This window comes from Orbicella faveolata, unplaced genomic scaffold (genome assembly GCF_042242905.1).
Source record: "Orbicella faveolata isolate gen_17 unplaced genomic scaffold, um_ofav_v1 contig_12, whole genome shotgun sequence".
Classification (NCBI taxonomy): Eukaryota; Metazoa; Cnidaria; class Anthozoa; order Scleractinia; family Merulinidae; genus Orbicella; species Orbicella faveolata.
This window is the reverse complement of record NW_028301539.1, coordinates 7272266-7288471: the sequence shown is the minus strand read 5'-3', so window position 1 is coordinate 7288471 and position 16206 is coordinate 7272266. Positions and strand designations below refer to the sequence as shown.

General features: G+C 41.0%; 2 protein-coding genes and 1 pseudogene across 2 annotated transcripts; 2 read left to right on the top strand and 1 right to left on the bottom strand.

Moving 5' to 3' along the window:
- Nucleotides 1–94: 94 nt before the first annotated feature.
- Nucleotides 95–3599, bottom strand: LOC110046769 (uncharacterized). Its single transcript, XM_020752481.2, has 5 exons — nucleotides 3434–3599; nucleotides 3191–3334; nucleotides 2879–3091; nucleotides 2618–2791; nucleotides 95–794 (listed from the first exon to the last, which is right to left on the bottom strand). Exons 1-5 carry the CDS (start codon nucleotides 3596–3598, stop codon nucleotides 723–725), a joined length of 768 nt encoding a protein of 255 aa, XP_020608140.2. The 5' UTR covers nucleotide 3599; the 3' UTR covers nucleotides 95–722.
- Nucleotides 3600–5977: 2378 nt separating this feature from the next.
- On the top strand, nucleotides 5978–9314 carry LOC149116364 (uncharacterized; annotated as a pseudogene).
- A 2681-nt stretch (nucleotides 9315–11995) lies between these two features.
- On the top strand, nucleotides 11996–13202 carry LOC149116363 (adenosine receptor A2a-like). The gene has a single exon (XM_089278817.1). It carries the CDS (start codon nucleotides 11996–11998, stop codon nucleotides 12929–12931), a length of 936 nt encoding a protein of 311 aa, XP_089134943.1. The 3' UTR covers nucleotides 12932–13202.
- The last annotated feature ends 3004 nt before the right edge of the window (nucleotides 13203–16206 follow it).

The following is a 16206-nucleotide window of genomic DNA, read 5'->3' as shown; positions in this document are numbered from 1 at the left end:
AGATTTGTTTAATGTATAAAGAGTATTCCCTAACACTTGTGTACCATTACAATATCATAGCAGGCACAGTTATATACAGTACGAACACAACATATTGTGTAAAAGGACATTTTAATGCTCCTGTTTTCTGCTGTCTTGTTGACGCCATCTGTGGCTGTTTGAACATGTTTACAAAAGCTTCCAAGATCTCCAAAAAGAGCAAGAATAGAATATGTTTGACTACTATTATTCAAGATAAGCAACTCAACTCTTATTGACATGTTAAGATAAAAAGAGATAAAAGAATGCATGGCCTTGATCTAGGGATTTCATTGATGTTTTCAGCAGGAGGGAAATTGGTTTCACAGGCAGTAAAACTATTTGAACTCAACTTCTTTATAACAAAAACTGTCTGCTAGATGGTCAAACCAGGCAGTTAAAATCATCCTAACTGCCCCTCAATTTTCCCACTACCCATCTCTTAATGAAACCACTGTTAATCAGACTAGAGAGAGCAAAAAGGTATAAGAGAAAACAATGGCCTGTTTAACACATATACAAAACATCACAAGAAGTGTCCATGTTAAAAAGCAATAAAATGCTACATGACGTTTACCACAAAGAGAAATGTGGTATAAACTTGCTGTCCGAAGAAAATGTGATTTATGTATATATATTTATATTGTACAATGTGTTCGATTTTGTCCTGTAGTCATAAAAGTATCACAATACAATAGAGAAGGTCAAGCCGTCACTTCTTCTTCTTGATGGTCTCCGTTGGTGGTTTTCTGCTTTTTCAAAAATTCTTCACCCTCCTGAAAAACAAATTGAAATAAGTGAGGACAAAATTATTGACAACAAAGCTTTCTAAAAAACCTTCTGACTTCAAATTCTAATTCTTCAATATTAATTTTATTATTGTTAAGTAGCATTAACAAAAGCATTATTTGTAACCACACTGCTTTCGATGTGGCTGGGTCTTTCACTGACATTGCAGTGTGCGAGACCATGACTGAAAAGGTGTTTGGAAAGTCTGTCAATAGTGGAATATTTTAAAACAAATGCCATCCTTCAAGTAATATTACATAGTTGCCACTGGCATTACTTATCAAAATTCCCTGACTTTCCTCTGATTTTTTTTATATACATGTATCTCATCATGAACTGAATGATTTAATCCACATTTGACAGTGGTGACAAGATGACACCAAAATGTCATATTAAAGTGTTTATTTCTCTTTTAAAATGTTTTTCCCTGTTAAAAATACAATTTCAGTGACCAAATAAATATAAAATGTCATATCTAGTAGCGGCTTCTGGCGTGAACTTACAACCTTCCTTTCCACTTGTTCAATAAGACTCACAAGTTTTCCATAAATTTTCCTTCTTCATAATGTAAAAATATCATTCTGATCACAGTGATCCCAAATGTTTCTTCAAGCCTTCAACGGTGTTAAATCAGTCGTGTTAAATTATTTCAATTTTCCCTGACTTTTCTTCATATATAATGTCAATTATCCCTGACTCAGAATAAAATTCGCTGGCTTTTCCCTGACCTTGAAGAATTTTTTTTTTCTCTGACCATTTCCTGACCTGTGACAAGCCTATAATATTGTACATTTAAAAACTGTATTGATTTGAAAACTTCATGATTCGGAATTACAACAAAATTAGATTTTCAATCTATCGGTACACTAAAAAACTGAAATTTTGAGCATCAATAGGATAATATTGTTTCTGAGTAAACAATTCAAAACTATAATTTGATTTTGATGTGAACTGGTGGCCAAATAAACCAGCCCACAGAAATTATTCTATGCAAGTATAAAAATCTTCCCATTCATTTATTCAATACATAATAGATGATATAACTGTTCAAGGGTTGATTTTTAATTGTTAGTCACTAGTGAAAAATTTCAAATAGATTGTCAGGAGTTTATGTCATTTAGTGCCGCAAAAATTATAAGGAACATGCAAATCTTAAATGTTGAATCACATAAGACACATATTAACTAAAGCTGTAGAAATGTGTACTTTCTGAAGAACACATTTAGACTTTGCCCTGTTGAAAAATAGTGCATTTCAATGATCCCGGTGTTATTCAATAACAAATTTTGAACCGGAAGACGGAGTTTTGTCATCGCTCAAGCCAAGGTGAAATCGGGTTCCGCTTTAGTTTAGGAGTGAAAAGCGTGGCGTCTAGCTGCGAATTCAATAGCTGTTTGTCTCGGGAACAAGTAGATCCACATTGTCATAAAACAATGAGCTTTCCTTACATAAACAATTGAAAAAACCGCGATAAAGCAAGCATGACATGCCAAAATGGCGTGACAGACAGCAATGTACATTTCAGGCTTGTCGATATCATTTTCGCTGCACAATGTTGAACTTCGGGTGGAAATCACTGGAAAAGTACCACTTGCAAACAGTGCGTGTGGCGATTTTGCAAAAAGAACCATTTTATCTGTAAGCGGAAATTATTAACATAATTTAAATTTCCATGTGACAATGACAAACAAAAGTAACACAGAAATTTAATAAGAACTTTTTCTACAGACCAACAGTGGTCTCTAAAATCGAAGTCTAACTATGAGCAATTTTTTGTTTTCAAAACAACTCGTGCTGCAGTTTTCCTTACTTCGATAGTTTCTTGCATGGTTCCCTTTCGCTTCAGGTCAGGTTTTTCGTCTTCCGTGTCACCGTTTTGTTTATCTTCCACGCTTTCTTCAATAGCCGCTTTCACAGCTTCGGTTTCTCCACGTGTTCCACCGTCCACAGTGTGGCCAGCGTCCTCCAAAAACTTTTCGCCCTCCTAAGAGAGGAATGCACCGTTTGATCAGCGAAAACACTTTTCAAACAAGCCAAACATAAACCCGAAGAAAATTGTCGATGATCTCACCGCAGCGGTCGCAACCATCGTGCCATCTCGTTTGACAACTGGTGTCTCTTCGCCGTTCTCTTCGCAGCTACCATTTTCCGCTTCTTCTTCTTCTTCTTCGTCGTCGTCTTCGCCGCTTTCGTCTTGTTCGGCGTCTTCGTCCACTTCTTTCATGGCGGCGGTCTCTGATCGTGTTTTACCGCGTTCTTCATCTCCAAGGAGATCGCTTCCCTCCTAAAAATGTACAACATATGGTACAAGACGCCTTGACTTCTGAATTTTAAATCTTCGACAGAAAGCGAAACTAAACAACTTTCGAACTGTGGCTCTTACCTGAGCGGTTGCTGCCATGGTCGAAGTTCTTTTTAGTTTGCTCGCAGCATCTTCCTCTTCGCTTTCCTCGAGTTCTCTTTGCTGCGCCCTTGTTTTTGCATCTTCGTGTACTTTCCCTTGCTCTTCAAGAAATTGTGCTCCTTCCTGAGGCAAAAAAAAGAGGAATAATCATTCAATCGCGTTGCAGGGAACCTTCGCATTAAAGATTTTTCGGTGTTCGCGCGCTTTCGATCTTTCTCGCACCTTGGCAGTCACAGTCATGGTTGAATCCCTTTTGAGCTCTGGGGCTTCTTCGGCCATTTCACGAAAGTCAACTGTCGAGAAGTTACGGAAAGAAAGAATAAAGAACCACCTCCAGCACCGACCAAGCTGACAGCAGAAAGAGACAGAAACGGAAAGGTGCCGCATAAATAAACTTCAAAGCGCGGAAACGCAATGAGCGCTTCGCATTGGCTGGGTGGTTGTCAAAGGCACAATGCCAACAAACGTGATTGGTTCATCCTCATTTGAAGTCGATCCATTCATTTATCTAAAATTGGCTTTTTAGCGTTCTCATATTTCCTGTCACAAAAAATAAGCTTTCAATGAAACACGAAACACTGCTTGTCTGAAGGAAACATGACATTTTAATCAACTTTTTGCTCGGTCTTCGTGGAAAATAAGTAAAAGATGATGAGCAGGGGTGGGTAAACGCTGCTATTGAATCTTCAAAGACTTTGATATCAGCATATTTGGAGTTGGGTATTTCTATGCCAAGCACCTGTGCTTGTTTTGTATTAAACAAAGACAGGCCGTTTCGGGTTTTAATAAATGGAAAAATAGAGCCAAAGTCTTGTGTTGTACGCAATAACAGTAATGAATGCAGCCATCTGGCAAGTAACAATGCCGTCATCTGATTGGCGGAAAGGTAAAACAATAACACACGTGTTGTGAATCGAGCAGCAATGACGTCAAACGTGACCCTTGAAATATTAAAAAACAACATAGGGCCTGGGAATTAAAGAAAAACTCAGGAAAGCAAAAGATACAGAAATGAAATGAAATCAGGGGGCAAAGTATTGCATGAAATACAAAGAAAACAAAAGAACAGAGAAAAAAAATGACATTAACAAGTATCATTTAAACTGTTTGTAACCGTTTTATCCACATCTACTGAGCTTCAGTGCAGCCCCTGAAGAAGGTTAGTCTTGTCTAACCGAAATATTGAGCATTAAATTTACCCTTTTCAGCCGTTCGGTCAGCCTTTCAATTGGTTTTATGCTTTATTTTACACTGCTGATCCTGATCTAAACCAAGATCCGGCTTCACTCGGCTGCTGTTTGTAGAAGTGGTCCTTGCATTACAGTTTAACCAACATTAACAAGAACACAACAAAGGAGATAGAAACAAAAAGGAAAAGAGAAAAATGACACCAATCTGTACGTGATTAAGTGTAGATTTATATCGCGATTTTCTGCCGCTATAAATAAATATATGCGGGTCTTGTAAAGTAGTAGCCAAATCGTCTCGCTCTTCAAATCAGCCTCGTTTGCAGGGTCCTAGCCCTTCGCCTGAGAACGAGGTTGGGACGCTAGCCTTGTCCACAGGACTTTCCCCTTAAAAATTGGGAGGGGAAGCCCTGGGAATGAGGTTAGTTGTGACACGTGCCGGGAACGCGTGTTCCGCGTAAGACGAACTTTGTTACCATCCAGGTGCTGTTTTTAAAAGTATCACTGAGTGAGCTCCGTGATTTCTGATCATGAATCCACCGCAAAATAGCGGAGAGTGTTTGAGAAGAAATATTCCACACACTAAAGGGCAGTGTGGGACTGGCATGGAGCACATTCCATGACATTCGAAACAGCTACAGATCTCGTGTGTAGGCTTCAACGGCTAAAATGCATCCCTCTCGTTTCCAGACACTTTGGCGGACGTCGAACTTCACATGAGGCGAACAAGACGAACCAACAGTCTGAGCGAATTATGTCCATGATAAATTCATCATTTGACTCAACTGAGTTAGATAGACCAAGACGTTCTATCCGAATGTTTCAGACGGATAGAAGTAACGTTTGACCCAACGGTCGAGGTTTACCCGTTTGGATCAACCTAACTTGGAATCCTGCATAGGAAAAAAGATGGCGACCGGTACATTTTCGTAGCGCACGAAATCCTTGACAACGCTTATAAAAACGTAACGTAAAGTTCTGATTTCTTCAAACCTAGCATACTTTATGAAGCAAAAGCAGAAGGAAAGCCATTTTTTTTTTGCAATATTGCAAAAATATGGCTTTCCTTCTGCCTTTATGGGCTGTATAAGGCTCGCATGGTATTGTAGTAAAATGTACAGACGCCATCCTTTTTTCTTATGGAGGATTTACATTACTTGCAAAAAATCTCGGACGATTTTAATTTCGGACACAGAGAGTGTCCGATAAAAAAAGCGTCCGAAATCATTTACAGTATAACATAACATTTTTAAGTAGCTCCAAAAACCTTAGTTTAATTTATGGAGCGAACTCTGAATTGAGACAGTGCTCGAGATACGTAACGTCTTGATAGAATTTGGGTTATTCTCTCCTCGGTATATCTGCAATACCTTGAGGGTGCAGTAAGACCGTGACTATCATTTTCACAGATGTTGTTTCAGCTTTATTCTTGTTTTGTTATGTTGGCGCAAATTTACTCTAGGTCATCATTCCAACTCCGCCATGGACGGTCCTAAGCCCGGCTGAGAAAGGAGGAAGGCTGGGCGTAGGGTTAGCATCCCTACCCCGTAAAAGCTATGCTGCTACAGAAACACCAATGATGAATCCACAAAGTCCACAAGTTCCGGGAGAAGAAGGGCTTTCCTCGCGAACGTGCATGACGAGTTGCAGGGAAAACCGAAAGGAACGTGCAACGCTGACTACCCTTCTGTCGACCAGAAAAACCTTAAACATCGGAACTTGGAACATCAGAACAATGTTTGAGTCAGGGAAGACAGCCCAGGTAGCTAGAGAAATGCACAATTACAACCTTGTGGTGCTGGGACTTTGTGAGACCAGGTGGGAGCAGTCAGGACAACTGCGACTGACAACAGGAAAGATGGTGTTGTATTCTGGACATGAAGAGAGTAATGCTCCCCATACGGAGGGTGTAGCACTTCTGCTGACGAAAGAGGCACAAAAAGCCCTGATTGGGTGGGAAGCAAGAGGACCAAGGTTCATCACAGCATCCTTTAGAACAGCGAGGAAGAACATTAAGATGAATGTAGTGCAGTGGTATGCCCCAACAAATGACAAGAGCGATCAGGTGAAGGATGGGTTCTACAATCAGCTGCACGACATCCTCAGCAGGGTAAGAAACCAAGATATCAATATTCTGATGGGCGACTTTAATGCCAAGATTGGATCGTACAACACAGGGTACGATGAAGTAATGGGAAGACAGGGGCTCGGTAAGATGAATGAAAATGGTGAGCGCTTTGCAGATGCATGTGCTTTAAACAACATGGTGATTGGAGGCAGTGTGTTTCCGCACAAGAGGATACACAAAGCAACATGGGTGTCCCCGGACCTTATAACAGAGAACCAGATCGACCACATCTGTATTGCAAAGAAGTTCAGAAGATCGCTAGAAGACGTCCGGGTCAAGAGAGGAGCAGATGCTGCATCGGATCATCATCTGGTAGTTGCCAAACTAAGCTTAAGCTGAGAAGGAATGGAACAGGACAAGAAAGAAGAAGAGCACGATATAATGTGGATTTCCTGAGGGATGTAAGTATGGCAGAGAGATTCAGAGTGACACTGTCCAATAGATACCAAATCCTACAGGAGTTACATGAGGACGATGAGGGTTTGGACATTAATTCGCAATGGAAGGATATAAAGGAGGCAGTTAACTATGCTTGCGAAGAATTGGTGGGCCGAAGGAAACCTGAACAGAAGGAATGGCTTTCGGCAGAGACACACCAGAAGATACAGGAAAGGAAAACTAAGAAGGCGGCAATTAACAACTGCCGAACTAGGGCAGCAAAGAAAGAAGCGCAGAAACAATACGCTAAAGTGAACAGTGAAGTAAGGAGAAATATCAGAACAGATAAGAGGAACTTTTTGGATAGAATGGCCCAGGAAGCAGAGGAGGCGGCAGCAAGTGGGAACATGAAACAGCTTTATGACATAACCAAGAAGCTTGCAGGAAAGTTTGGACGAACAGAACGTCCGGTCAAAGATAAGAACGGAAGTGTCTTGATGGGTGCGGATAAGCAGCTAAGTAGATGGGCAGAACACTTTGAGGAGCTTCTTAACAGACCAGCTCCAGCAAATACACTAGACATCCCCACCGCAGAGGAAGACCTGTCAATTGATTGTGGTAAGCCCACCAGGGAAGAAATCAGGAAGGCCATCAAACAACTGAAGAATGGCAAGGCAGCAGGCACAGATGAGATTCCAGCGGAAGCACTCAAGGTAGATCCAGAGATGCTTGCTGAGATGCTCTATGGATTGTTTGAGAAAATCTGGGAAGAAGAAGAGATCTCCTCAGAATGGAAGGAAGGACTCCTGATCAAGATCCCCAAGAAAGGAGACCTTGGCCTGTGTTCAAATTATAGAGGGATCACACTCCTGTCTGTGCCAGGGAAAGTACTGAACAGAGTTATCTTGGAAAGGTTGAAAGGGCCGGTAGATCTCAGCCTCCGGGTTCAGCAAGCCGGCTTCAGGCCAGGCAGGTCATGTACCGACCAGATCACAACACTGCGAATTATAGTGGAACAATCAATTGAATGGAACTCCCACCTTTACGTAAATTTTGTCGACTACGAGAAGGCTTTCGATAGCGTAGACAGGGAGACATTATGGAAGCTGCTCCGACATTATGGTGTACCCATGAAGTTCGTCAATCTGATTCGGAACTCTTATGAGGGTTTGTCTTGCAGAGTGGTTCACGAGGATCAACTGACAGAGAAGTTTGAGGTTAAGACCGGGGTGAGGTAGGGATGCCTGCTGTCACCCTTTCTGTTTATCTTGGCTATAGATTGGATCATGAGAGCTGTCACAAACCAGAAAAGAAACGGGATCCAGTGGACCTTGTGGTCGCAGTTGGACGACCTGGACTTTGCGGACGATCTAGCGCTTCTGTCACACAATCATCAGCAGATGCAGGCAAAAAACATCGGACCTGCATCGCACCTCAATGCAAGTAGGACTGACGCTCAATAAATAGAGGACAAAGATCATGAGGATCAATGCAGGCACTGATGAGCCAGTCAAAATTGAAGGGGAGGAACTGGAGGAAGTTGAGTCTTTTACCTATTTAGGTAGTGTAATGGACAAAAGTCGGGGAACAGACGCAGATGTGAAAACTAGGATCGGCAAGGCACGATCAGCATTTAACATGCTAAAAAAGGGTCTGGGGCTCCAGAGAAATCGGTACATCCACCAAGGTACGTTTGTTTAACTAAAACGTTAAGTCGGTATTGTTGTATGGAGCAGAAACATGGCGGACAACCAAAGCATCGATGAAGAAGATCCAGACCTTTATTAATCAGTGCTTACGTAGAATCCTAAGAATCCATTAGCCAGAGACTATCAGCAATGAGAACCTATGGGCAAGGACGCAGCAAACTCCAGTGGAAGAGGACATCCGACGAAGGAGATGGAGCTGGCTTGGCCATACGCTACGCAAACCACCTAGTAGCATTGGCCGTCAAGCCCTGAACTGGAACCCCCAAGGTCAAAGAAAGAGAGGGAGACCACGGAACACCTGGCGGCGGGAGCTTGAAAAGGACATTAAAAGGACTGGACACACATGGAAACAACTTGAAAGGATAGCTCAGGACAGAGGAGAGTGGAGAGTTGTTATTGGTGGCCTATGCTCCGGGAGGAGTAAAGGGCCAAAGTAAGTAAGTATCATTAGTTCCGCTTCTCCGTATGGAGAGTGGGGCCAGAAAGTTTACTTCTCCAAAACTGTCAGCCGCCGCCAGCTCTGTGTCTACCCAAGAACAGCAACCTATCGCCATTCCCTTTTTCTCTACTCACCTATACGCCAGGTTTTTCTGCGTCTTCCTCTCTTGCGCTTTCATTCCGGTGCCCAAGATGTCAGTGCAACTCAGGCCGGGAGGAAACTGTTATCCATTCACAGCACGTGTCCAATCCATGTCCACCTACTTCTCTTTACTTGTTCGCTGATAGTTTCCATGTTAGCTCTCTTGCGCACCTCTTCATTTGACACTCGCATAGGCCAATAAATTTTTAAAAGCCTACGCAGGCATTTGTGCTGGAAAACATACAGCAACACAGCTATTACACTGGACTTGAATATCCTTCTCTTAGTACTCTTTACTTTAGTTGATTTCAACAAAGTGTCCGAAATTTTTGTCCCAATTGAAATAAAAATTGTCCGAAAATTGAACGTCCGAAATAAATTAAACGTCCGAAATTTTTTGCAAATCATGTAGGTCGTCCCATGCGAAGTAGTTGTTTTGGCGGTACACTAACATCGCGGTGGATATTTAAGGTGGGATGGCACCCTAATTAACATATGACGATGTTGATAAAAAGTCAATTTTCTAAACGTATAAGATTTAAAACCATCATCACCTGTGAAAAAAGCATTTTGAAACGGTCTGGCGGAATTTGCCTCAAGATAAGTGTGCAATTCAAGGAATGAACGCGCTGGTAGAATTATTTTTTGTTGTTCGCGTTATTTATAGCCAAACATGTTCGGCTACTGCTATAGAGTAATCTTAACATATGTGACTGTGCTATGACAGCTTGATAGTTGCCATTACTTGTGAAAAAGCGTCCCAGTTGAATCATCATCACAGGCTCTTTCATGTCTCCATAGAAAAGAATGTTCCCTACTGAACTGAGGTACGTTTTCACATACTAAAACAACCCTACCCCTCCCAGAGATGTAACCCTCAACCCCCAACCCCCCCCCCCCCCCGTCAATACTTGCTGGCTTGTTTAAATGCATAAGAAACTGAGCGAATTTTTCTCAAATGTCTACTATTTGGACCGACTGACCTCACAGCAATATGTTTACTTGAAAGGTATACAAGAGGATTATCCGAAGCCTTGGGATAAGGTATTTTAAGACCAATAGTGTCGTGATGAAATCGACCAAAAAAACCCAGGGTATAAAGGAGTACCTTTATCGGTCTGATTGTCTATGAAAGACAGGAGAGTAGCTAGCCATTATTTTTTTCACTATAATTCCGAGAAGCAATGCAAAAATTGAGAGTACCAACTTTTCTCGATATTGCAGCATATGAACAGGTGGTTATACTAGTATTACCGCTGACTGAGTCAATAATCTTATGCTTAGCTTTCAACTGCGATCCCTTTTCTTTGTGGGATTTTATAGCAATGAAGTGTGTCATATTCATGAACGTGACTGTATGAACAATAGCCTCCATTTGGCGCGAAAATATGCTCGGATATTTGTCCGCGGACATTATCTGTTCCATGAAACACTTCCCCGAGAGCTAAGCTCGAGGAAAACTGTGAGCTTTGAGGAACAGAAATTGTCCAAGGACAAATATAATATCCCAGCATATTTTCGCGTCAAATGGAAGCTATTGTGTCTATCATCCTTCAAATAGTTTTCGCAACACGCGCGCAGTTTTGAAAATTGGGAAATATCACTCGGATATTCCCTAGTTTTAGTGTAGCGCCAAGTTGGCTATAATTATCTCTTATCCAACAAGAGCGAGTGGAAAAACGCCCATGAAATGAGAAAGAAAACTAAAATAAAATAAATATAAAAAGCCCCCAAAACTCAGGCAGAGCTTACCATATTTGTATAGCATGGTATAATGGCTCATAACTTATGATGGCTAAGCCAATGAAAACTCTCGAATTGAATTATATCCAATGATAAGGTTAATACTGATTATCGGCCACTCAAGGAAATATAAGCCTTCATTTTTCCCTTGTTAGCGCAGAAATCTTTGATGACTCTCTTGGAGTCAAAAGGCAATAGGCTAACGATAATAGCCAGCGCGGCCTTTCTAGCTTCCGTTCCCATTGGCCACCGGTCGGAGATAGAGTGAGCCTTAAGCACAAAATCTGAACAAATCAGATCGTTCGAAATTTGCGCCAGGCACCACGGCGCTTACTCCACAAAACTGAGCGCGGCTCTATATGTTAAACCCATCAAACTGTGCAGGGTAACAAACCGATATGTAAATTTGTAACTCTTCTTGTAACTGTCCTATGCACTCTGAAGAAAGGAAAGTTGTATAACGCCCAACACGTTCTTGGAGAAGAGAGAGAGAGAGACAGAGGCGGGAGGTGGGAATGAGTGGACTCGGAATTCTTTCGATGTCTATTCTGATCAAGTGAAAGAAAATGCAAATACCTCTATCCCTGTAGGTTGCTTAATTTGCTTTTTTTTTTCTTAATTATTCCTCAACCGCAAAACAAAAATTGGTAGTAAACCAGCTGCTTGACCATATAGTTAATTAATCTGTCTTTCGTAATTGTTAATGATTCATACTTTTTTAATGTTGGCGCGATCCAAGAAATAAAGAGAGTTTAAGCTGTTCGTAATTTGTTAAGAAACACAGATTCGTAACTTTGCAACGATGACAAGTTCCGTCGAAAGTGATACCGGGTTAAGGAATAGGTCATTTCTGAGTTGCGATTTGCCTCTGTTTATAAACGGGTGTTTGAGTGAAAACATTCATAAATATGCAAATGTTTTCCTCCTAGAGATTCATTTTCATACAAATCAAAATAATTTTCATATGAATGGTTTTGCTGGAAGACTCGTTCTCATGATCAGAACCGTTTACAGCGTACGGTTAATTAACCTACACCTTGTGGTCGGTTGTAGATCAATATGGCAACAGCAAACTTTACTGGAGACGAACACCAGAAATCAATTCAACAATTATGTAATTCGTCATGGTCAACTCCTGGTTTTCACGGCCACTTCACATTTCTCTCAGGTGTAAACGCTTTCCTGTCCGTCACTGCGTTTCTTGGAAATACTCTGGTCTTGATTGCTCTTCCCAAGGAGTCTTCACTTCATCCGCCGTCCAAACTCTTGCTTCGCAGCCTTGCAACAACTGATCTCTGTGTTGGTCTTATTTCAGAGCCTCTCACCGTTATCTATTGGATGTCTATAGCGAATGAAAATTGGAATATTTGTCGCCACGTAGTTATAGGTTTTATAACAAGTTATATTTTGTGTGGAACGTCAGTCGGAACTCTCACTGCAATAAGCGTGGACAGACTTCTCGCCCTGTTGTTGGGACTAAGATACAGACAAGTTGTAACTTTAAAGCGAACCTACATGATCGTTATTACCTTATGGGTTTCTCCCGCTCTCTTTTCAGCAATGTGGTTTTGGAATCCCTTCATAACCTTTTGGTATGGCATCATAGGTATACCAATGTGTCTTATAATCTCAATCTTCTCTTACACAAAGATTTTCCTCACCCTTCGTCATCATCAAAATCAAGTACAAGACCACGTTCAACAACCGAACCAAACGAATCAACTGAACATAGCACGATACAAAAAGGCGGTGTCCACTGCAATATGGCTGCAACTGACGCTGGTCGCTTGTTATCTACCCTATGGTGTAGCGTCGGCTTTTATCACGAATGGTGGAAAATCTTCATCTGTTTCGTACGCATGGATTTACACATCCACTTTGGTCTTCTCAAACTCATCAATAAACCCCATTCTTTACTGTTGGAAGCTAGAAGAAGTCAGACAAACAGTGAAGGACACAATCAGACAGGTGCTTTGTCGTTGTTTTTCGAGTTAGATCCTGTAGACCGACAAAAGTTGAAAACTACTGAGGTTTAACGGTTAAGATTTCGAAGTCTTATATTAAAACTGGTTCGTACTCATTTTAATTAATATATCGATGTTAGATGTTTCTGTCGAAGTAAAACGGGAGTCAGAGAAAATCTTATCATTGTTGTGAATAAACAAGTTGTTTCAAATGACGACTTATCATTTTACAGCTGCTTTAACTATAGAGATGAAAAACGACAAATTGCAATTCTTCTCTTGTGGACTACATTACACAGAATTAAAACACGGCTTAATTAAAACAAGCAGTCAGCCGGGAGTTCTTATAAGATGGTTGAGCAATTCTGGCACAAAATGAATCAGTACTTTACTAGTGCATGAGTCAGGAAAAAAGTAGAACTTATAGTATTAATAGTGTGCTCTTGACTTTTACAGTAACCACCTCAAGTTCAGTGTAATCTGGTGTTCATTCCATGTTTCGTCGTCAGCTTTGTTCTAAAATTTCAACGAATCTTTACAATAGTTAACAATTATCGGATAAGGTAAAGCAAAATATCGTGATTTGTCAGGGTGGGGAGCAGATCAATGAGCTATTTCCGAGTTGCTTGTTTTATCTCTGTTTCAAAACGAGTCTTGGCACCCAACCGTTCATACTGAAATGAGTTTTTCTTGCACGTTCATTGTCTTGCAAATCAAACTCATTCCATATCAAAGGTTTTGCACCAGGACTAGTACTCGTTTTGAAGTAGAGGTAAAAAGCAACTCGGAGATGGCTTGATGCATATGTTTGCCGGAGCCGAAGGCTTAGGCAAATAACTGACCTGCGAGACACTCACAAATCACGTTATTTTAATTTGCGACAACCCAATTCAATAATTGTTTGAGCACTCGATCACTCAGTTTTGTTTTCATATTTAAATGACTCTCTGGCAGCTCAGGGAAACGATCTGCCATTTTTCCCACAAGAGCGTGGCTACAATTACGCGTGAGCAGAATACTATTTGCAGCAAAACACATTTAGACGGTACTACGCACAAGCAGACCATTATTTGTAAGCAGTTATTTGCAGGTCAAGTTATGTGCTCTCGGCCAATGAGAAACAAGGAAAAAGCATCGAATGAAAAATATGATTTATTATTCAGTTTTTCTTTTCTTCAACGGAAAAACAACAAGTAGTAAACCAGCTGCTTTGGTGTATAGCTAGTTGATATGTCTTTACAAATTGTCAATCATGATGTTAGCGTTTGATGAGTTATCATCCCCTACGGTATAAAGAACGTTTAGACTGGCTTCAGTTATTAATCAAAATGCGGCTTCGTGATTTTGCAACGATAAGCAGTTTTGATAGTGGTCGTTGACGGATTTTGATCAAAACTGAAAAAGGCGGTAAAGCTACAAATAGCTATCCAGTGGATATGAAAGCACCGAACTGTAAATTTGATGAACAGCAGAAAACATTTGAGCAACAAGTATGTAATTCGGCAGGTTTAACTGCTGGACTACGCGTCCACTTGACATTTCTTTCACGAGTAAACTCTTTCCTGTCCATAACTGCATTTCTTGGGAATTAATGCTCTGAATCTAGTTGCTCTTCACAAGGAGTCTTCACTTCATCCGCCGTTCATGCAAACTCTTGCTCCGTAGCCTTTCAACAACTGATCTCTGTGTTGGTCATATTTCAGAGCCTCTGACCGCTATTTCCTGGATGTATCAAGTGAATGAATAATGGCATACCTGACGCAATAGTGCCGCAGTTTATAACAAGTTATATCTCAGTTGTGTGGAGTGCTGACTGTGAAAAGCATCCCCATATATCCTGATGGTTTAGCACCATAAGCATACCGCTGTCCCTAGTAAGCTCGATTTTCCTCAACCTCCGTCATCATTAAAATCGAGTACAAGACCGTGTTCAACAACCGAACCAAACAAATCAACTGAACATAGCGGGGTACAAAAAGGCAGTGACCACTGCAATGTGGCTGCAACTGACGTCGGTCGCTTGTCAGTATCTACCCTATGGTGTGACGTCCGTTTTGGTGACTAATAATGCAGATTTTTCATCTGCTACGTTTGCTTGGACTTTTACAGGCACGTTATTTCTCACAAACTCTTCAATAACCCGATCTTTATTGTGCTAGAAGAAGTCAGACAAGCAGTGAAGGACACAATGAGACATGTGCTTCGTCTTTGTTTTTCGGGTTAGATCGTGTAGACCTGAACGACAAAGCTGAAACCATGGTTAATGATGTTTAAAGTGATTTTAGAAGTTTTTGAAAGGTTAAATTGAAACTTGTGCTTACTCGTTTTAAGATATTGGTATTATATATGTTTCTGTCTCAGTGAAACGGGTTTCAGAGAAAATTTTATCATTGTTGTAAATAATTAAACAAGTTGTTTCAAATAATGACTTATCGTTTTACGCCGAAACAATGAAGAGATGGAAGACAAAAAAAAATTCTATTCTTCTTCGTGTGGACTACATTACACAGTATTAAAGCTAGCGATAACAGCCGTGTCAGCCTTTCGAATTAGCTAGGGATAGTAAAGGTTTGAACGATCGAGATGAACTTCGTACAAAAATAACCTATTTGACTCGGTGCAATGCACTTCACAATCTCAAGCCTAGAGTATTCCCGGCTTTGGCAGCGGTTGGGTCGGCAGGCGGGAAGACTTAACCGCTGACCCAGGCGGGAAGACTCTGGGCTCGAGATTACGCGCTTCAAAGATAGCCTTCTACCGAAGCTTCCTCCCATTGGCCAGCTGTCGGGAATAGAGCGAGTTTTATGCACAAATCTGCACAAATAATTTTGTTTGAACTTATTTCAAATAGGCGCCAGGCACCCCGGCTCTGAGCTCTGTCTAGTTGTTAAACCCATCAAACTGGCAAGGGAGGCAAACAAGCCGACCTGTAAATTTGTTACTCTCCTTGTTATAGCAAATGCCCTAGCCCGAGGAAAGGAATGCTATAAAAATGGCCGACACATTCTCGGAAGAGAGGGAGGGGGAGGGGATGAGTGGGCTCCAAATTGACAAAGCCATTATTTCAATGTCTATTCCGATCAAATAAAATAAAACGCAATTACCTCTATACCTGCAGTTTTTGTTAATTTGTTCTTTTTAAATTATCCATAAGCCGCAAGACAAAAATGAGTAGTAAACCAGCTGCCTGACTATATGGCTTATTAATTTGCCTTTCCAAACTGTCTATGATTCATATATTTTAATGTTCCAAGAAATAAACAGAGTTTAGGCTGTTCGCAATGATGACACTGAGTTCCGTCGTAA